This window comes from Dipodomys spectabilis, unplaced genomic scaffold, assembly GCF_019054845.1.
Source record: "Dipodomys spectabilis isolate Male_0828 unplaced genomic scaffold, ASM1905484v1 ptg000511l, whole genome shotgun sequence".
In the NCBI taxonomy this organism is placed as follows: Eukaryota; Metazoa; Chordata; class Mammalia; order Rodentia; family Heteromyidae; genus Dipodomys; species Dipodomys spectabilis.
The window spans coordinates 855,834-877,544 of NW_024871188.1; the positions used below are offsets into that span (position 1 = coordinate 855,834).

General features: G+C 54.2%; 1 protein-coding gene across 1 annotated transcript; it reads right to left on the reverse strand.

Annotated features, from left to right (window-relative positions):
• Window positions 1-1,788: 1,788 nt before the first annotated feature.
• Window positions 1,789-20,811, reverse strand: Atcay (ATCAY kinesin light chain interacting caytaxin). Its single transcript, XM_042669907.1, has 13 exons — window positions 20,735-20,811; window positions 13,983-14,041; window positions 12,947-13,168; window positions 11,862-12,047; window positions 11,426-11,528; window positions 10,515-10,646; window positions 9,076-9,162; window positions 6,633-6,731; window positions 6,488-6,523; window positions 5,321-5,392; window positions 4,869-4,905; window positions 4,226-4,429; window positions 1,789-1,929 (listed from the first exon to the last, which is right to left on the reverse strand). The coding sequence occupies exons 1-13, from the start codon at window positions 20,809-20,811 to the stop codon at window positions 1,789-1,791; spliced, it is 1,455 nt and encodes a 484-aa protein (XP_042525841.1).
• Between the last annotated feature and the right edge of the window lie 900 nt (window positions 20,812-21,711).

Below are 21,711 nucleotides of genomic sequence, written 5' to 3' on the forward strand. Positions count from 1 at the left end.
TACAGCGGCTTCACCTCACCCTGGCCCTCTCTCCGCATTTTGAAACCCCCAAGTCTCACTGTGGGAAAGGTGGATATTAGCATGTATTCCAGGTGCCCCAGAGAGAGAAAAATCCAGTGTCCTCTGTACATCACCTTTATAATAACAATTTAAAGTAAAACCACAAGGAAAAAAAATATCCAGTGTCCCTTTACAAACAGGGCTGGTAGGAAGAGGGGTGTCCTTTGCCTTTTGGCCCAAATTCCCCCCCCCCCCCACCGCCTGATACAAAGCTATGGCAAAACCAATTTTACCAGGTCCATGTAGCAGCTCTGACTGGCTGGAGCTAACCTCACACCTGCTGACGGGTGAGCGATCGCTGGAGGCGCCCCTGGGATCCCCTCCTCCCTCTGGAGCAACAGCTGTGGCCTAGTTGAAGCGGGTCTTTTATTTGCTTTACCCATCATCTGTGGGTGCTGGTGGTGTGGGAGGGGTGGTAGGTGCACCCCCGTGGCCGAGCAGGGGGTCCCCATGTTTCCTGGGGGGGGCAGCAGCATCTTCAGCCTGCAGTCTCCTTAGACTGAGTAAGTGTGCACGCTCTGTCCCCTTCCACTCGGTAATAAATCACCAGTGTGGGTGGGGTGAGGCCTGTTGTATTCCTGGCTTCTATTTTCTTTGATAAAGATTGGGGTGTCACAGCTTCGTGTTACCGACAAGGTTTTCAGTGGAGTAATCCAGCTTTGGTCACCAGGAACCTGACATTTCCCAGAAGTACCATTCTCATGGTACCTTCGTGATTTCTGTCATCTTTGTTGTTTTTGGTCGTGGGGCTTGAACTCGGGGCCCGGGCGCTGTCCCTCAGCTCTTTTGCTCAAGGCTAGTGCTCTACCACCCGAGCCACAGCGCCACTTCTGGTTTTCTGGTGGTTCACTGGCGAGAAGAGTCTCATGGGACTTTCCTGCCCAGGCTGGTTTTGAACCGTGATCCTCACATCTCAGCCTCCTGAGTAGCTAGGATGACAGGTGTGAGCCACTGGTGCCCGGCTGTCATCTTGTTTTCTTTCTTCCCCTTTTTTTTTTTTTGTGCGAATCCTGGGGCTTGAACTCAGGGACTGGGTGCTTTCTCTGAGCTTTTTCATTCAAGGTAGGTGCTCTACCACTTGAGCCACAGCTCCCCTTCGGACTTTTTTGGTGATTATAATTCGAGATCAAAACCTCATGGACGTTGTTGCTGGGGCTGGCTTCGCACTTCAGTCCTCCAATCTCAGCCTCCTGGGTAGCTGGGATTACAGATGTGAACCACTGGAGCCTGGTCTACCTACATTCTGTTACCTCCCATTAGCTTGAGAGTTGAGGTCACTCACTAGAGTAACAGCCTGGGCCTCGGGCCCACCTGTGGCTCTCTGACAGCCAGCCCCCCGCCCCAGCATCACCTTTTGTAAGAGGCCTTGTGTGGGAGAAGCGAGAGCCAGGTTGACCGGGCCACCGCGTGGCCCGTCCGCCAGCCACTGCTGCTTCGGGCTACAGGTGACACAAACACCTGGGCCACCGTCCCTGTCTTTTTCACTTGCTACTTGGGGAATGGAAAACAAAACACACCAGATTTCCAAAGGTTTCGGGCTCACTGGGGATCCCCAAGATGTCAAAGGACAGCCCTGAACCCCCTCTACTCCCTGGTGGAGTCTGCAGGCCCCAGCTGACTGGAAAAACCTGGCATTTCTCAGGGTCAGAGCACAAGGCCTAAGACTCCAATTGCCCCGACTCTGGTTCTGGACCATTCTGCCCCTCTCTCAGCACTAAGTGCCAGCAGTCACTCCAAAACACACTCCTCTGCTGTCGCAGGTCCTGGGATGTTGGGCATTTCGAGAACCTTCTTGGACGGCTGGTTGTGGCAGGCCGCCGTGTCCACCCCCGCTGCCCGCTCAGATTCAGGGCTGCTGAAGTCTCCAGCCTGGAGTACAGGTAGCACTTGCAGGCTCCCCTTAGATCTCCAGAGATGGGGGGCGCCCCGTTCTTGGGGGTCTCCGGTGAGGCTCAGGGAGGGGGGGCGCAAGCGCAGGCTTGCGTCACCCCAGAGCGACGCGCTCTCAGATGGCGATGGGGTTCTTGCATTCCATGGACATTTCAATTTTCCCTCCAAGCGAGTTTCCAGATGCCCCAGGAACCCCCGTTTTCCTTTCCCAGTTTATTTCCGAGGGTGCAGGAGCCTATGTGACGACTCCCAGCTTGGCGACAGTTGGGGAGACGGAGGAGTTCCCACCCCCAAGCTCACCCCTGTGCCGTGGCATGGTCAGCATTCAAAGGGACTTTAGAATGTTCTAGATGCAGTCACAGGACAGTTCTCATTTGTGCTATGGGTTTTGAGCCTCCCTAGGAAAAGGAGATGGGGGGGGTGGCACGTTTCCAGATGGGGGCTGTCAGATGAGACTAGAGCTGTGGATTTGGGGTGTGAGGTCACAGGCCGGGGGTACCCCGAAGGTGTGGCACAGTGTGTGTGTGGGGGAGGGCGGTAAGTGTCCAGGGCAGCAGGCCACACACCACAGGGTGGAGTCATACAATGGAAGGCACGGGAAAGAAGAAGCCCCCAGGGCCAGCCAGGGCTGGTGGGCGTTGGTAGCAGGTGAGAGAAGGCTCTGGAACCTTCCTTGGCTTGTGGGTGTGGAAGGATGGAGGGCTGAGAACCTGGTCCTTTCTCCAACATGCTAATACTGCACTTTTTGTTTGTTTGTTTGTTAAGTAAAAGAACACTGGGCTTCGGAGGCGGGTGGTGGAGGCTGGCGCCCCGGGGGATGCGCTCGGGTGGAGGCCGGAGGGGACCTGGGACCGGAGGGTGTCTGACAGGTTCCTCCACGTCTGGAATCGTCTTTCGTGGCCTTCTCCAGGCACCCGCTGTCTCAGGACATGCTGGAGCAGGGAACGCAAGCCAGGAGGGTCATTACTGTGTGTCAAGCGGAAGAGGCTCCTCCACGCGGTCACCCGCTTCAGTAAGCTGCAGAGTTGGCCACCGGTCCCCACGTAGTGGTCTTGCCACTTCTGGGGCCCAGCAGAAAACCAGACCCAGGGGGTCTCCTGCTGAGTCACACTAGAGAGAGCCTCCAGACACCACCCACCCATCCATCCATCCACCCACCCACCCACCCATCCATCCACCCACCATCCATCCATCTATTCATCCATCCACCTGCCCACCCACCCACCCATCCATCCATCCACCCACCCACCCATCCATCCATCCACTCACCCACTCACACATCCATCTACCCACCCACCCATTCACCCATCCATCCACTCACCCACCCACACATCCATCTACCCACCCATCCATTCACCCATCCATCCATTCACCCACCCATTCCCTCACCCCCCACCCATCCACCCCCACCCATCCATCCACCCCCATCTATCCACCCACCCACCTACCCACCCATCCATTCATCTACCCATCCATAATCTACTTATCCATCTGTCCACCCACTCATCCATCCACGAATCCATGATCCATCCATCCACCCATCTAGCCATCATCCATCCATCCATCCATCTCCAATTTCTCACTTTGCGTTTCTAGTCTTGTGAGCATGCTTGTTTTTATGATCTCCCACTAAGTATTCCCAGGGGAGGATCTAGTCCTGCCGGTGGTGGCTTGCTGACATTCGCTCCTGGTGGATGATTTCCTTGTGTGAGCTCCAGCCCACCGCGCTTGGGTCAAGGTCTTTCACAAGCGCACAGGGAGCTAGCTTCCTTTACTTGGCTGCATAGGGAGGCTCTGCGGCTTCAGACCACTGTTGGCGTTCATTTCTTAACTTGGTGCTCTCTGAGTCACCAAGGCAGACACTGGAGCCAGGTCAGACTTGCAGAATTGTTGTCAGGCAAGCATTAACTCTGTACTCCCTCCACCCCCAATCCTGGAGCTTGAACTCATGGCCTGGGCACTGTCTCTGAGCTGCTGTGTGTGTGTGTGTGTGTGTGTGTGTATGCACGCGCACATGCATGCACGCGCTTAAGCTAGAGCTCTAGCCCTTGAGCCATAGCTCCACTTCTGGCTTTTTGGTGGTTAATTGGAGATAAGACTGTCAGGGTCTTTCCAGGGTCTTTTCAAACTGTGGTCCTCAGATCTCAGCCTCCGGAGTAGCTGGGATTACAGGCGTGAGCCACTGGAGCCCGGCAACCCCACATATGCTAAAGAAGCTTTGGGCCCTTGGCCATCTTCTAAATCTAGTCTCTGACCTCTGGCATATGCATCCTGCCTGGTAGGAGTCCACCCGGAGCCTGGCGATCGCCACAGACTGCATGCCCAGGAGGTGACCTGGGGTGCCGCTGGTATCACGTGGGGTCAGCTGGACCTCCCCAAAGGGCTGGACACGGCTGACGTGCAGTGAGTCCCTGGACACAGGACCCAGGTGACCTTTTTCTCCCGGGCAGCGTCCTGTGCGGGTTGTCACACTCCCTTGCTGCGAAAAATGACGAGCTGTCCCTAAGCTCCACTCCCAGAGGACTCTAGAAACTTCTTCCTATTCTCTCCTGCACACTGCCACGCACCAGCTGCACCACAGCCATGAATATAATAGCTCTGCAGACTCCTGCAAGTCCTGCCTGGGAACCATTCAATCTGGGGGTGGCCCTGGGGCTCCCCATATACGATATTTCTTTAGAAATCCAGAACCAGGTGGATCTCATGGGCTGGGGGAGGGGGGGAGGGGACCTAGCTATATTGGACAACATGGCTACGTTACACAGCATAGGGTCAAACTAGCACCCTGGTCTTTGCAACAGTTGATCAGGGGTGGCTCACTGCTTAACCATAACCACTGCCTTCCTGGCTGCCTGTCACCATATCCCTCACTCCAAGGTTCGAAACCACCCAGAGCAGCCAGCTACGGACAGCCTCACCCACCTCGTTTCCTGGTCTTCAGTCACCTCAGTGGACCTGTGGCAGAAGAAAAGGGGCTTGGAGTTACTTGCCAACGTGTGTGTGTGTGTGTGTGTGTGTGTGTGTGTGTGTGTGTGTGTGTGTGTGTGTGTGTGTGTGTGTGTGTGTGTGTGTGTGTGTGTGTGTGTGCTGATCCTGAGGCTTGAACTCAGGACCTAGACACTGCACATGAGTTATTTTTTTTTAGCTCAAGGCTAGAGTTCTACATTCCATTTTTTGGTGGTTAATTGAAGGTAAGACTTTCCTGCCCCGGGCTGGCTTTGAACCGTGATCCTCAGGTCTCAGCCTCCTGAGCAGGTGGGAGCTACTGGTGCTGGCCTAGGCTAGCTTTGTTTTCTACCTCTCAGCCAGCCCCAGTCTTCGTCCCCGGTGGTGATCCCTCTTGGCCTGACCGTGGGCCCCAGGCACGCACCCATCTTCCTCCAGCGCCGCCTCGGGCTTCTCCTCAGCACTGGGCAGCAGAAATTCAGGGTGGGGCCTCATGCTGTGGATAGAGAGAGCCAGGTGAGCAGGCGGCCAGCTGGGCCGTGTCTCCGGAGGCCCTGGCTCCCACTGGCCTCTCTGGCCAGCGGTGACCGTGATCTGTGGACAGTTGGGAGATAATTTACCTGCCGTGGGGTAGCACTGGGCCCCAGGTGGAGATGATGGAGAAAAGTAATCAAGTGCTTTGAGGGGAGGCAGGAACGGAGTTGGGGAAGGAAGATTCTGAGTCATTGGGGTTTTTCTTAGCTGCCTATCAGATGCTCCATTGTGCATTTCTTCTTATTTTTTTTTCCTTTTCTTTCTTTTGGTCTTAGGTCCTTCTCATTTGTTTGGCAGGTGCTCTAGACTCCTGACCATGCCACCAGCCCTTTTTTGGGGGGTCCGGTTGTGGGGCTTGAACTCTGGGCCTAGGCGCTGTCCCTCAGCTTTTCAGTTCAAGGCTAGCGCTCTACCACTTGAGCCACAGCGCCACTTCAGGCTTTTTCTTTTTGCTTATGTGGTGCTGAGGAATGGAACCCAGGGCCTCATGCATGCAAGGCAAGCGCTCTACCACTGAGCCACCTTCCCAGCCCCCCACCAGCCCTTTTTTGCACCGGTTATTTATTTTGTGCAAGGGCTTGAACTCAGTGCCTGGGTGCTATCCCTGAGCCTTTTTCACTCAAGGCTAGCGGTTCTACCAACTTGAGCCACAGCTGTACTTGAGCTTTATGCTGATTAGTTGGAAATAAGAGTCTCATATACTCTCCAGCCTGGGCTGACTTTGAACCACAATCCTCAGATCTCAGCCTCCTGAGTAGCTAGAGTTACGGGCGTGAGCCACCTGCACCTGGTTCAAACAGTTAAATGTTCTCACCTGCCTACTATCCCATCTAACTGCCTGGGCAGGTAGGATTTGATCCCAGAGCTGACCCCAAAGTCCTGTCCAGGCAGGCAGGCTCTATCCGCCATGGGCAGACACCTTTATTCTGGGATGAGAACCCTGCATGGCCCCCCTTACCCCCTGGCCCCCCCCCCCCCGCGGCCCTCACAGATCAGCACTGACCTCTCCCTCCCCCCTCTCCCCCCCCCCCCCAGGCCCTCACAGATCAGCACTGACCTCTCCCTCCTAGCCCGCAGGCGCTCCTCTTCATACCTGAAAGAGAGGGGAGGACTCGGGGTAGACACTGAGGGGGACTTCCTTCCCTTTGGGAGGTGAGGCCCGGCTCTGGTGCGGGGGCGGAGGGGGGGGGAGGGGTCCTCACTGCAGCACACATTCCGGGATCTGCACATGCTCCATGGGGATGAGGTGCTCCAGCTCCTCCAGACTCTGGACATACTGGATCTTACTGATGAACTTGACGCTGCAGGAGAGTGAGGAGAGAGGATCAGAAGGGCGCCCCCCGGCGGCCACCACCAGTCCCCAAGTGACTGACCACACACACACCAGGTCCACAGGCTTATCCCCCCCCACCTTGCCCCAATGCCCCCTCTGGATGCCCACCTCCTCCTGGGGTGCAGAGTAGACCCCAGATTCCACCCCCAAAGAATCCTGGCAAAGAAGGGCCAGTGGAACATGGCCACCTGCTGGGCTGGGGATCTGGTTTAAAGGAAGGAAGAAGAGCTTTGGAGTGGCTCCTCCCTGTCCAGCATGGCTCAGGCGGTAGAGCACCAGGCATGAATGAGTAAAAACTGAGCAAGAGCAAGAGGTCCTGAGTTCAAGCCCCGATGCCAACAAAGAAAATCAGGCCCAAGACATGAAGCCAGGCTGTCCTTCCGTTGGATGGGGCTTTCTGTCTCGCTGGGGGTTATGGGCCAGGCTGAAGTTGGTTACACAACACTAAGGCACGCCCCATGGCATGGACACGCCCACCACTGTGGGGCACACCCACAAACACCAGGCACGCCCCATCAAGGACACACCTATAGCATCAGGCACAGGCCCCAGGTGGCTCAGCTTCTACCCTCTCCTTCCACTTCAGATGGAGAAGTTTGCTCGCCATCCCCTCCCAATGATCTCCGGTGCAATCAAGGCAATGTTATGACACCCAGTTAGGAATTGAGGACAAAATACAGCTCTCTTAGACCAAAGTGCATGTTCATCACTTTACCCAGGCAAATACATCACTAATCAAACTGCTCAATATGCAAATAAGTACTCTGTGCAAATGAATTTATATGCTTTGCATATTATGCACTGGTACGTGATGTGCATGATAACAACTATGCTAGGATGCTGGGTGCCAGTGGCTCACGCCTGTCATCCTAGCTACTCAGGAGGCTGAGATCTGAGGATCACGATTCAAAGCCAGCCCCGGCAGGAAAGTCCATGAGAATCTTATCTCCAATAAACCATTAGAAAACCGGAGTGGCGCTGTGGCTCAAGTGGTAGAGTGCCAGCCCTGAGCTGAAGAGCTGAGTGAGGGACAGCACCCAAGCCCTGAGTTCAAGCCCCACGACTGACAGAACAAAAAAACAAAAACAAAAAAAACGACTTGAGGGCTGGGAAGATGGCTCAGTGGTAGAGCGCTTGCCTTGCATGCCTGAGGCCCTAGGTTTGATTCCTCAGCACCACATAAGCAAAAAGAAAAAAGCCAGAAGTGGCGCTGTGGCTCAAGTGGTAGAGCACTAGCCTTGAGCTGAAGAGCTGAGGGACAGTGCCCAGGCCCAGAATTCAGGCCCACTACCAGACCCGACCCCCCCCCCAAAAAAAGAAAAAAAACGACTTGCTAGAGTATTAAAAGTCCCTAGCAGCCAGGAGGCGGTGGCTCTCACCTATAATCCTGGCTACTCAGGAAGCTAAGATCTGAGAAGTGCAGTTCCAAGCCAGCCTAGACCAGAAAGCCGTTGACACTATTATGTCCAATACACTTCCAAAAAGGGAACGAAAGGAGCCAATCCACACCCCGTACCATTGAGCCAGACCCTCCATGTCCTACCAACAAACCATACCCCATAACGGAGCCCGCCCCACGGCCAGCAGCGCCTTACCATGATGGGACACGCCCACCACAGGGAGACACGCCCACACACATCGGCCTGTCCTATCACAGCACACGCCCACAGCACCAGGGCATACCCCACGTGGACACGCCCACCAGACTGGGGCTGCCCACCACAGCAGAACACACCCCACAAGACACGCCCACCACAGCAGAACACACCCCACTCCATGGACACGCCCACCACAGCGGGATACGCTCAACACCAGACACGCCCCATCACAGGACACGCCCATGACATCAGGCACGCCCCCACCATGCAGACACGCCCACCACTCTGACAATGACGCCATGTGGACACACCCACGAAACGGACACGCCCCTTTATATAAACACGCCCCCAACGTGGGAACACGCCCCCACCCGTCTTGGAGATGCTTTATTTTTTTTCTTGCCACTCCTGGGGTTTGAACTCAGGGCCTGTGCGCTGTCCTGAGCTTCTTTGGCTCAAGGCTAGCCTCTACCACTTGAGCCACAGCACCACTTGCGGTTTTCTGAGTGGTTTACTGGAGATAAGAGTCTCACGGATGTTCCTGCCCGGGCTGGCTTTGAACCAGGATCCTCAGATCTCAGCCTCCTGAGTAGCTAGGATAGGCGTTGAGCCACCGGTGCCCGGCTTTGGCGATGTATTTTTAGCACAGTTTTGAATGTGTGTGCAGCGTCCGCCAGCAGGTGTGGCTCCTGGGTGACAGCCTCCTGCTCTCACCTGATGAAAGGCCGAGAGATGGCCAACACGGTCCGAATAAACCAGGAGGGGTGGACGATCATCAGAGACTTCAAATTCTTCCTCAGTCTGCGTGGGGAGGAAGAGGAAGGTGAGTAGCTCTGCTCTGGGGAGCCCTGGGGATCTATCTGGAGGAAGGGGCAGGGGTAGACGTGGACCCTGGACCCCGCATCCCTCCCTTGCCCCGTATGCACCAACCCAAATAGGGATGGAGGGGGACTCAGCCTGAGTCCCCAAGGCCCCACAGCAGGAAGAGGGCAAGAGAGAGGCCAGAAGTTGGATGGGAAATGGGGAGAGAGCTTCAGTGTGGGAGGTGGAAGGTTCTGGAGGTGGAAGGGGGGGTACGGCTGCCCGGTGAACACTTAATGTCACCTACTGTGTGAGCAAACAGTGTGATCTTTTTGTTTGTTTGTATTTGGCAGACCTAGGGCTTGAACTCAGGGCTGGGCGCTGTCTCTGAGCTTCTTTGGCTCAAGGCTAATACTCTACCACTTGCGCCATAGCGCCACCTCTGGCATTTTCTGTGTAGGTGGTACTGAGGAATCGAACCCTGGGCTTCACGCATGCTAGGCAAGCACTCTACCACTAAGCCACCTTCCCAGCCCCAGGTGATCTTTTTTGAGCATAGTGTGATGACAGCTGTAGTGAGCTGACCACAAACTAGGGGCATGTGGGCCCTAATCTGATGGCTGACATCCTTTATAAAGAAGGAGGGGTGGGCAGAGCTGGGCACCAATGCCTCATGGGGGAAGAGGAGGTCTGAAGGTTGTGGTTCAAAGGCAGCTTGGGTCATATCCAAAACGAGCTTTACAACGTTGGTGCGGGGGGGGGGGGGGGGGGGGGGGAGAAGGAGAAGGATTGGGATTAGGGGGGGAGGGGGGAGGCTGGGAAGGGATGTGAAGGGTAAACAAAGGAGGAGGCTGCAATGCTTGGTAAGAAATGTACGCATTATCCTGCCCATGTAACTGTAACTCCTCTGTACAGTATGTTCTCAAATAAAATAAAAAAAAATAAAAAAAGGCAGCTTGGGGAAGGAAAGTCAGAGGGACTCTTATCTGCAATGAACCACCAAAACATGGGAAGCGGAGCTGTGGCTCAAATGGATAGAGCTCTAGCCTTGAACAACAAAGCTCAGGGACAGTGCCCAGGTCCTGACTTCAAGCCCTAAGACAAGGACGAAGCGGAGGGAGGAAGGGAGGGAAGGAGGGCGGGAGGGAAAAGAGAAGGGGAGCAGAGATGAAGGGATGTCCTTAAAGACCCTGCGACCACCAGTGGCCACGTGGCGCTGGAGCCAGCGCCGAGAGGGAAAGGCCCGCCTCCTCAGAGCTGACACTCAGCCTGGGGAGTGCGGTGACACTTCATGGCGGCCCTTAGGCCGTCTGGTCCCCACAATCCCAGCAAACGGCCCAGCTGCCGCTCACCTCCTGTCAATCATCTGGTAACACTTCTTCAGCCAGCCAATGCCAGGCATCCTCCGCCGAGGGGTGGCGCCGTTCAGGTACACGATCATGTAATCCTCGGCCACCAGCAGCTCCAGGCTGCTGATGACATACCTGGTCCAGGATGACAACGGTGAGGACCCCAGGGGAAGCACCCAGGGTCAGGACACCTGTCACAGTTGCCTGTCTCCTGCCACCCGCCATCGGGCCAGACACACCTGGGCAGCTACAGACACTCCTGGGCAGGTTTGTCTGGTCCACTCTGGGAGGAGCACAGGGACAATCCCTGACTACTGCAAGTCTACATCTGTGGGCATAGTGGTGAAAGGTCAATTGTCTTATGCCTTGCTCTCATTTAACTTCTGCATCTGCCTCTCTAGTGCCGGGATTACAGGTGTGTGCCACCATGCCAGACTATATATATATATCCTTATATTTGTATCTGATCCAACTAAGAGTCCTTACGCACTTAGTGGTTTAAGTGCTGTGTGCCTAGCCTTTGAACTGAGGAGCGGAAACAACGCAGCGGTGGGAAAGATGGTAGGTGATCAGGCAGAAAACACCACACCTGGTGTCTGCCATGCGGCGACCTCTACATGAACGCTGGTACTGATGGTGGCGGCAGCGATGAGGAGGAGGAGGAGGATGGAGATGCTAATGATAATGGTGATGATGGAGATAAGGGTGATGTTGATGGTGGTGGTGAAGGAATAATCACAACAGGGCTATGAAGGCCCAGAATGAAAGGCACAGGGCGGTCCACGGGCAGCGGGGCCTCGGGGTCCAGCCGTACTGGCTGCCACTACATCCCTTGGTACTGAGCGGCGCCTCTCCAGCCCCACAGCCAGGCATCTGGCAGCTGCCCGGGACTCCGGGGTGGCTAAGAGACTCACAGGAAGAGATTCTCCATGATGTAGTGGTAGTCTGGGGAGCTGCTGTCCGGGAGGAAGCAGGCAGCGAAGACGATGATGGCATTGAGACCTTCTCCGTAGTACCCTGGGGACAGGAGGCCCGTGGGTGACACAGTCCCCCGGGGCACCAGTGGGCAGCGTCCTCTGCCAGCTGTGAGCTGCCCCAGGGTGCACCACGCCCTGCGTCCCCCCACGGCTGGCCGGCCTCTTCCCACCCCACGTGCTCAGGGCCGTCCACCAGCCTGGCGTGGGCAGCCAGTGCCCTCTGCGTGGCACTCCCTTGTCCCTAGCCCTCAGGCCTCCTCCGGGTTAAGATGGCAGGTTAGCAGGCTACGGACCGCAGACAGAACCTGGCTCTCGGTGCGTCCGGGCAAAGCCCGGGCGGCGGGGAGGCGGCCGGGTGTCAGGGAGGACTCACCTCCGTGGGTGAGCACCTTCATGTAAGGCCGGATCATGTGCAGGTCGATCCGGTGTTCTTGTTCCCCAATGATCACCGTCCGCCACAGACGCCCGTTGGCTGCGCTGCCCTCCTCCGCGGCCCCGTCCCCAAACAGATCCGCGCTGTCTCCAGGCATGTTCTTGGCAGTGGCCACGGGGGTGTCATCTGTCAGCAAACCAGGGAGGAGAAGGAGGAAGGGACCATACACATGTGGCTGCCAGCAGACCTGCCACCTGGCTTCCCGGCTTGGGCTGCACATGCCACCTCCTCCAGGAAGCCTTCCAGGATGGCACTCTCCTCCCACCAACCAGCAGCTAACACAGATGACCGTCCAGCAAATGTGATCATCTGGAGGCAAGGCCCCAGGAGAGCAGCGCCTCATTGCCTCTCTCCCAGGCCACAGGCTGAACAACAGCGTATTGGACACTTCGCTAACCACATTTGGTTGGACTGAAGTTGTTAGGGGAAGTGTAGGGACTGAGCTTTAAAAAAAAAATTAAAATTAAAAAACAAATCAGGGCTGGGAAGGTGGCTCAGTGGTAGAGCGCTTGCCTTGCATGCATGAAGCCCTGGGTTCGATCCTCAGTACCACATGCACAGAAAAAGCCAGAGGGGGCGCTGTGGCTCAAATGGTAGCGAGCTAGAGCTTCTTTTGCTCAAGGCTAGCGCTCTACCACTTGAGCCACAGCACTTCAGGCTTTTGTCTGCTTATGTGGTGCTGAGGAATCGAACCCAGCGCCTCATGCATGCAAGGCAAGCGCTCTACCACTGAGCCACCTTCCCAGCCCCAAAGATTCCTTTTGCAGGAGGTACTCCACCATCGATGAACTCATTTTGTGTAAATATTCATCCCGGCAATACACGGACAGCATGTATTTCTCAACATCAGCCTCAAAAGGCCCCCTGCACGTCGGCAGAGCAATGTGTCTGATGTATTATTTATGTTTATTTGGGGACCAGGTGGGGATGGGCAGTGCTGGGCGGGGGGGGGGGAGGAAGGGGGGCTGGGTTGCGGGGGGGGGGCTGGGTTGCGGGGGGGGCTGGGTTGCGGGGGGGTCTCCTACCTTCCCACTCTAACTCATTGCCGTTCCCCAAGAACTCCAACGAGTCGGTCTCATCAGGCGTCTCGATGTCGTCCACGTTGATATCCAGGTCATCGGGGGTGTCCAGGAAGTCGTCGGACAGCAGGGAGCCCTCGCTCTGGTCCAGGGAGATGTTGATCTCGGGGGCCACCAGCGTCTTCCTCTTGCGATGGGCTCCGAGGACATTCAGGGTGCTGGGAGGAGCTACGGAAGCCCAAGGCACAAGGCCCTTGTCCCGAGCCTCCTCCTCCCATCCCACGGGGGGTTTGAAGGACTCCTCGGCTGTGGGGGGGCCGGAGGGGGTGCTCTGGGACTCCCTCCGGGTACTCGCTTCATTCCCTCAGGCTGGGCAGCCCTGCCTTCAAATCCTGCCTGTAAGCCAGGCAGTGAGATGGGACCAGAGGCTCACGCCTGTAATCCTAACTACTCAGGAGGCTGAGATCTGAGGACCACAGTTCAAAACCAGCCTGGTCTAAGAATCTGAGACCCTGATCTCCAATTAAGCACCAAAAAGCTGGAAGTGGCACTGTGGCTCAAGTGGTAGAGCGCTCCCCTTGAGCTGAAGAGCTCAGGGACAGTGCCTAGGCCCAGAGTTCAAGCCCCAGGACTTGCAAAGACAAAAAAAATAAATAAATAAAAAATGTCTCACAGACTTTTCCTGCCTGCGTTGGCTTGGAACTTATTTAGCTGGATTGACCTCACCCCCTCTTATGGCTGGGCATGCTGTATCGCTATCTCATTTAATTCTTGCATGCTTCCTCTTTGAGGGAGCTGCCTTTGGTGGATAAGAAGTTGGAGGCCAAGAGAGGTTAAGGAACCAGCTTGAGGGCACACAGCAAGACAAGATGTTCTAGGCTCTCCCTGGCCATATTGCTTGCCCTGCACACTGGCAGGCAGAACAACTGTGTCCCTGAGTTCCTGTGGGACCCCCCCCCCCGCCCCACCGGTGACCGCTGACATTTCTACAGCCGGGGTACAGCCACCGACGCTCTGTGTGCACGCATGCGTGAGAACTTACAGGATGTGTCCTCCACCGGGCTACCCAACAGTTCCATTCCTGTCTCTTCTGGGAGCGGCCTGCCGACCGCGCCACAGGAGCAAGTCGGGACCCAGCGTGATCCGGAGGGGAGCAAGGAGACAAGACAAGGGGGGAGAGAGAAAGACAAGATCCACAAAACACACTGAGTTCCTAGAAGTCGTTATGCTCCAACACACTTCCTCCTTTTCCTTTAACCTGAATCTTTTCCCTCTTTGGTGGGACTGGGATTTGAACTCCGGGCCTTGTACTTGCTAGGCAGGTGCTCTAGGAGTCACACCTCCTGCCTTTTCTTCTATTGTTATTTCTTCACACACAGTTTAATGCTTTTGCCCCCAGGGTTGGAATCTGGCTCTTCCTATCCCTGTGTAGTTGGGATGATAGATAGGAAAACCCACACTCGGCTTGTTTGTTGAGATGGGGTCTTACTAAAATTTTGTCCAGACTGGCTCAATCCTTGATCGTCCCAATATTTGCTTCCTAAGAAGCTGGATTTCAAGGGTAAGGCATTACACTTGGCCACTTCTTTCCTGGCACAGAAAATTCATAGGCCATGCATTGGAAAACTCCTTTCAGAAAACCAAATTATTATTATTATTATTATTATTTTGTCAGTCATGGGGCTTGAACTCTGGACCTGGGTGCTTCCCTAAGCTCTTCAGCTCAAGGCAAGCACTCTACCACTTGAGCCACAGCACCATTTCTAGTTTTCTAGTGGTTCATTGGAGATAAGAGTTTCACAGACTTTCCTGCCCGGGCTGGCTTTGAACTGCGATCCTCAGATCTCAGCCTCCTGAATAGCTGGGATTACAGGCGTGAGTCACTGACACAGGGCCCCATCTCCCTTTGAAGGAAGAAACCTTTGCTTTCAAACCAGCAGCAATTGGCAGAAACTGGAATCTTGTGCAAACCCTGGCAGGGGAGGGGAGGGAGAGACAGTGTAGGAATTTCCCTTTAGAATCTTCTCATTTTTCCATTTCCTTTTATTCTAGAATCCTCTAGAATCATCTTGCTGCCCAGGCAGCATCAATCAGAGAGCTGGGACCCATAGGCCCCAGTCCCAGGGCCTTTGTCATTGCCCTCTACCGCCCTCTGGTGTCCACTCAGGGCAGGTGCACAGCTCCAGTATGTATCACAAAGGAGTCAACAGACCTGGGGTCCCCCCCCCCCCACCACTCCCAGTTCCCTACTCTTCCTGCCAGAGGAAACTATTTACTTATTTACTTATTTAATCATGAGGCTTGAACTCAAGGCCTGAACGCTGTCACTGAGCTCTTTTGCTCACGGCTAGCACTCTACGACTTTGAGCCACAGCTCCATTTCTGGTTTTCGGGTGGTTAATTAGAGATAAGAGTTTCAGGGCTTAGTAGTAGAGTGCTTGTCTAGTACACTTGAAGCCCTGGGTTGGATTCCTCAATTGCTCAGTTCTACATACACAGAAAAAGCTGGAAATGGCACTGTGGCTTAAAGTGATAGAGTGCTAGCCTTGAGCTGAAGAGCTGTGGACAGCGCCCAGGCCCAGAGTTCAAGAGCCAAGACCCACAAATAAAAAAAAAGAAAGAGAAAAAAAGGAAGAGGTTAGGCCAAGAGCTGATGACTCACGCCTGTCATCCTAGCTACTCAGGAAGCTGAGATCTGAGGATCACGGTTCAAAGCCAGCCCGAGCAGAAAACTCCGTGAAACTCTTTTTTTTTTTTTTTTTGCGGGGGGTGGGGGGTCCGGTCGTGGGGCCTGAACTCTGGGCCTGGACGCTGTCCCTCAGCTCTTCAGCTCAAGGCTAGCGCTCTACCACTTGAGCCACTTCCAGATTTTTCCTTTTTGCTTATGTGGTACTGAGGAATTGGCCTCAGGCATGCAAGGCAAGCGCTTTACCACTGAGCCACCTTGAAGGGACAGTGCCTGGGGCTGAGTTTAAGCCCCAGAACTGTTATGTGTGTGTGCTCATGCCCCCCCCCCCCGCCCCCCCCCCCACATCCTACAGGGTTGGCACCAGTAATTCATGCCTATAATCCCCACTACTCTGAAGATTGGGAGGATTGCTGTTCAAAGCTAGACTGGGCAGGGGGTGGGAAGGTGGCTCAGTGGTAGAGAGCTTGCCTTGCATGCCTGAGGCCCTGGGTTCGATTCCTCAGCACTACATAAGCAAAAAGAATAAAGCTGGAAGTGGCGCTGTGGCTCAAGTGGTAGAGCGCTAGCCTTGAGCTGAAGAGCTGAGGACAGCACCCAGGCCCAGAGTTCAGGCCCCATGACCGGACCCCCCCCCCCAAAAAAAAAAGCTAGACTGGTCAGAAAATCCTGTGAGAGTCTATTTTCAATTAACCAGCAAAAAGCTGGACTGGATGGGCTGGGCACTAGTGGCTCACGCCTGTAATCCTAGCTACTCAGGAGGCTAAGATCTGAGGATCGCGGTTCAAAGCCAGCCCAGGCAGGAGAGACAGTGAGACTCCTGTCTCCAATAAACCACCAGAAAACCGGAAGTGGCGCTGTAGCTCAAGTGGTAGAGCGCTCGCCTTGAACTGAAGAGTTGAGGGACAGCGCCCAGGCCCAGAGTTCAAGTCCCACGACCGACAACAACAAAAAAAGCTGGACTGGAAGCATGGCTCATAGATGAGCAAGCACAAGGTGCCGAGTTTAAACCCAGTACTGGAAAAATAAAAATAAAAAAGTAGGGGTCACCTCATTATGCCATATGGCTTTGTCTTTCTGTAGAGTCGGATATAGTTTCTCCCTGCACCAAAAGAAAAAAAAAGGTGGGGCTTGAACTCAGGGCCTGGCCACTGCCCCTGAACTCTTTTGATCTACCACTTTGAGTTACAGCACTACTTCCAGTGTTCTGGTGGTTAACCGGAGATAAGAATCTCATGAACTTTCCTACCCAGGCTGGCTTTGAACCACAATCCTCAGATCTCAGCTTCCTGAGTAGCTAGGATTAATAGGCCTGAGCCACCTGCTTCCAGCTCTTCACTGGGAATCTCTAAAAAAATAAATTGTTTTTTCTGTTTTGTTTTTTGTTGGTCATGGGGCCTGAACTCTGGCTCTGGGCACTGTCCCTCAGCTCTTCAGCTCAAGGCTAGTGCTCTACCACTTCAACCACAGTGTCACTTCCGGCTTTTTCTGTTTATGTGGTGCTGAAGAATCGAACCCAAGGCCTCAGGCATGCAAGGCAAGCACTCTACCACTGAGCCACCTTCCCAGCCCTATTTCTGATATTAGTGTTAAACCAGTGCCTTTTGCTTCACAGGTAGGTGTTCCACTACTGAAACCATATCCCTGACACAAGCCACACCCCCAACACTGAGCCACACCCCTAGTCTTTTTTAAGGTTTAGCCCAGCTGGCACTCCACCACTTGACCCACGTTTCCAGTCCAGCTTTTTGTTGGTGGATCTTCCTTGCCTTGGCTGGCTTCAAATTATGATCCTCAGATCTCAGCTTCCACAACACCATACCAGGCCCCACTGGGGCCTTGACTTGTAACCTTCTGTGAGGGTAGAGTCTTTGCTGATGTAATTAAGTTTAGATGGGGTCCAGATAGAGAAACTGAGGCAGGAGGCTGAGTGATTTCAGGCTGCGCTTAGCTCTGGCTCGGTGGGGATTTGCAGAAGGTGGGGCCCACATACTGGGCTCAGGCTGGTGATGTCCTGGGGTTGCCTGAAGCACCCCCCCATGAAGGAATAGAGGCTGGAGGGAACAGAACCCCAGCTGCCCACAGAGACACCTCTGTGTGTCCCCAGCTGGAGCTGCCTCAAGAAGCTGCTCCCACCCCTTCCAGGGCCCAGGAAGACAGCAGCCCTGTGGGCACACTGCCCAGCTGGCGGCCCTGGAGGTACAGCCAGGCCACTGTCCCCCAACAGTGGGCTGCTGAGCCTGGAGAGGAGGCTCTGCAGCTGGGGCTCAGTGGATCGACACCCTCCACTCTTTGGTCCCCACCCCTGCCGCCCTTTGCAGCTGCTTTGGGCCCCATTGCTGACCCCAGAAGGCTTGGGAGGGGCCTTAACTTACTTGTCCCTCCCTCCCACCCTTCCTTCCTTCTCCCCTTCCTTCCTTCCTTTTTGCTTACCTGATGTCTTTCTTTTTATTGGTTAATTGGAGAATTAAAAAAAAAATCTCCTAAAGCCAGGAGCCAGTGGCTCACACCTATCATCCTAGCTACTCAAGAGGCTGTGATCTGAGGATCACGGTTCAAAGCCCAGGCAGGAAAGTCCATGAGACTCTTTTTTTTTTTGGGGGGGGGGGGGGTCCGGATGTGGGCCTGAACTCTGGGCCTGGGCACTGTCCCTCGGCTCTTCAGCTCAAGGCTAGCGCTCTACCACTTGAGCCACAACGCCACTTCCAGCTTTTTTCTTTTTGCTTCTGTGGTGCTGAGGAATCGAACTCAGGGCCTCAGGCATTCAAGGCAAGCGCTCTACCACTGAGCCACCTTCCCAGCCCCTCCATGAGACTCTTATCTCCAATGAACCACCAGAAAACCAGAAGTGGCGCTATGGCTCAAGTGGTAGAGTGCTCCTCTTGAGCTGAAGAGATAAGGCACAGTGCCCAGGCCCAGAGTTCAAGCCCTGCAACTGACCATAAAATAAAATGTATCCCTGTAGAATCCCTTGTCATTTTAACTCTGAGCTACCATGTAGCAACTAGAAACACAGTGAATGTGTGTCTGTGTATGTTGAATTACAAGTCACCTAGAAATGATTAATGTCTACCAGAGAGTATGTGCAGCTTCTCTGTAGACCCAGCACCCGGCCTCCAGGTGTGTGTGTGGGGGGGGGGGGCGGTTAGAATCATTCCTCCATGAATGCTCCCGCAGAGTCCAATCATGTGGCTTATACCTGTCACTCCAGCACTTCAGGAGGCTGAGATTCAAAAAATCTTTAGCAGGAGGCTGAGCACACCTGGCCCTATGAACAGTCTCCTCTCCTGCTACTTTTTTTACTTCTTTCTGTCAGTCCTGGGGCTTGAACTCCAGGCCTCGGTACTGTCCCTCAGCTCTTCAGCTCAAGGCTAGCGCTCTACCACTTGAGCCACAACACCACCTCCGGTTTTCTAGTGGTTTATCAGAGCTAAGAATCTCACAGACTTTCCTGCCCAGGCTGGTTTTGAACCAAGATCTTCAGATTTCAGCCTCCTGAGTAGCTAGGATTACAGGATTGAGCCACTGGCTCCCGACCTTCCCTGAGCTCTTTTGCTCAAGGTTAGTGCTCTACCTCTTTGAGTCACAGCAGCACTTCTGGTTTTCTGATGGTTAACTGGAGACAAGAGTCTCATCCACTTTCCTGACTGGGCTGGCTTTGAATTGAGATCCTTAGATCTCAGACTTCTGAGCAGCTAGGATGACAGGCGTGAGCCACCAGCATCCAGCTCTCCTGATACTTTATAGGCAAATTCTTGGGTATAGTCTCTGGGGGTGACTTGGCCCATCAAGGGTTAGAGATGAACCTCTGTCTCCAGCCAACAAAGACATTCACATTGTAGCTGCCTTCTATCCGGTAAGCATTACTCATTACCCAATTTATATAGTGAGCACCTACTGTATATACAAGCTCTATCTTGCCCAAAGATAGTGATCAGAACAGAGATTACACTGGGCACCGGTGGCTCACACCTGTAACCCTTGCGACTCTGAGGATCATGGTTTGAAGCTAGCCCAGGCAGGAAAGTCTAGATATTCCTTCTCTACAATTATCCAGCATAAAGCAGAAGTGGAGCTGTGGCTTGAGTGATAGGACACCAGCCATGAGTGGGAAAAGCCAAAGGACCACACGCAGGCCCTGGCTTCAAGCCCAGATAACAACAACGTTGGAATATTGGGATATCTACAAGAGGGCTGGGAATGTGGTCAGTGGTAGAGTGCTTGCCTAGCATGCATGAAGCCCTGGGTTCGATTCCTCAGTACCACATACACAGAAAAGGCCAGAAGTGGTGCTGTGGCTCAAGTGGTAGAGTGCTGGTCTTGAGCCAAAGAAGCTCTGGGACAGTGCCCAGGCCCTGAGTTCAAGCTCCAGGACTGGCAAAAAATTTAAAAAAATAAAAGTAGTCAGGGCCGGTGGTTCACGCCTGTCATCCTAGCTACTCAGGAGGCTGAGATCTGAGGATCATGGTTCAAAGCCAGCTGGGGAAGGAAAGTCTGTGAGACACTTATCTCCAATGAACCACCAGAAAACCGGAAGTGGCACTGCAGCTCAAGTGGTAGAGCGCTAGCCTTGAGCTAAAGAGTTGAGGGACAGGGCTGGGAAGGTGGCTCAGTGGTAGAGTGCTTGCCTTGCATGCATGAGGCCCTGGGTTCGATTCCTCAGCACCATATAAACAGAAAAAGCCGGAAGTGGCGCTGTGGCCCAGACCGAGTTCAGGCACCATGACTGGCAAAAAAACAAAACAAAAAAAAAAAGAGTTGAGGGACAGCGCCCAGGCCCAGAGTTCAAGCCCCATGACCGACAACAACAACAAAAGTGTTGTAGATGTAGGAGTCTGGAGAAAATGTGCTAATTAAGCAACTATTCATTATGTGCCAGGCCTGGACTCACTGCTGTGAGATCAGAGGGAGAGGTGGGGGGGGCAGGGGTCATCTCCCTGCTCAAGGTGAGCATGGGGGAAGAGACTGAGTGGGCCAGAGCCAGGTCAGCCCTCGGAAACCCCCTCAGATGTCCTGGTTGGGCCGCAGCCGCTCCCACAGGCTCTGGATATCCACAGGCCTCCACAGTTCCCCCACCTGGGTGACATGATGGGGAGGACATGCCTTACCTCGGAAGGTCCTCGTCCTGCCATTCCTCCTTCACATCCACGTTCTCCATCCGCAAGGTGGCCTCGGTGGTCCCCATGGGAACCAGGGAGAGGGGCTGGTGTAGAGCAGGGATGAACCTGGGGGGACAGGAGGGGGAAGAATGGGCTTACCTCTCGTGAACGAGGACACCTTGGAGTGAGGTTTGGAGCCCAAGGGAGGGTCTGGGCCTCCAAATACAAGCCTCCATCTCCTGGGAGCTCTGAACTACACCATCCCCCAGCCAAACCATGACCCAGGCACTCTCAAGCCTCTTTCTCTTTCTTGGACTCTCAACTTGGAAGCAATGAATTTTTTTCTTTCTTTTTTTTTTTTGGTCAGTCATGGGGCTTGAACTCTGGGCCTGGGCGCTGATCCTTGGTTCTTCAGCTGAAGGCTAGTGCTCTACCACTTGAGCCACAGCACCACTTCCAGTTTTCTGGTGGTTCATTGGAGATAAGAGTCTCATAGACTTTCCTGCCCAGGCTGGCTTTGAACGGTGATCCTCAGATCTCAGCCTCCTGAGTAGCTAAGATTACAGGTGTGAGCCACCAGCACCGGGCTTGCTTGCTTGCTTTGTTCTTTTTATTTTTTCAAAAACATCTTTTGTTGCTGGGTGCTGATGGCTCATGCCAGTAATCCTAGCTACTTAGGAGGTTGAAGTCTGAAGACTGAAATTCAAAGCTAACTTGGTCAGCAAGCTTACAGACTCTTATCTCCAATTACCTCCCAGAAAACTGGAAGTGGAGCAGGGGCTCAAGTGGTAGAGCACTAGCCTTGAGCTAAAAAGCTCAGAGACAGCAATCAGGCCCAGAGTTCAAGTTCTAGGACTGACTCATTCTCTCTCTCTTTCTCACACATACACACACTTCATATTGAAGTGTGAATGACCAACATATTAACTCTCCTGCCCTGCCCCTTTGTCTTCCCAAGAGTGAGAAATTCCTGGGAACCCCTTGAC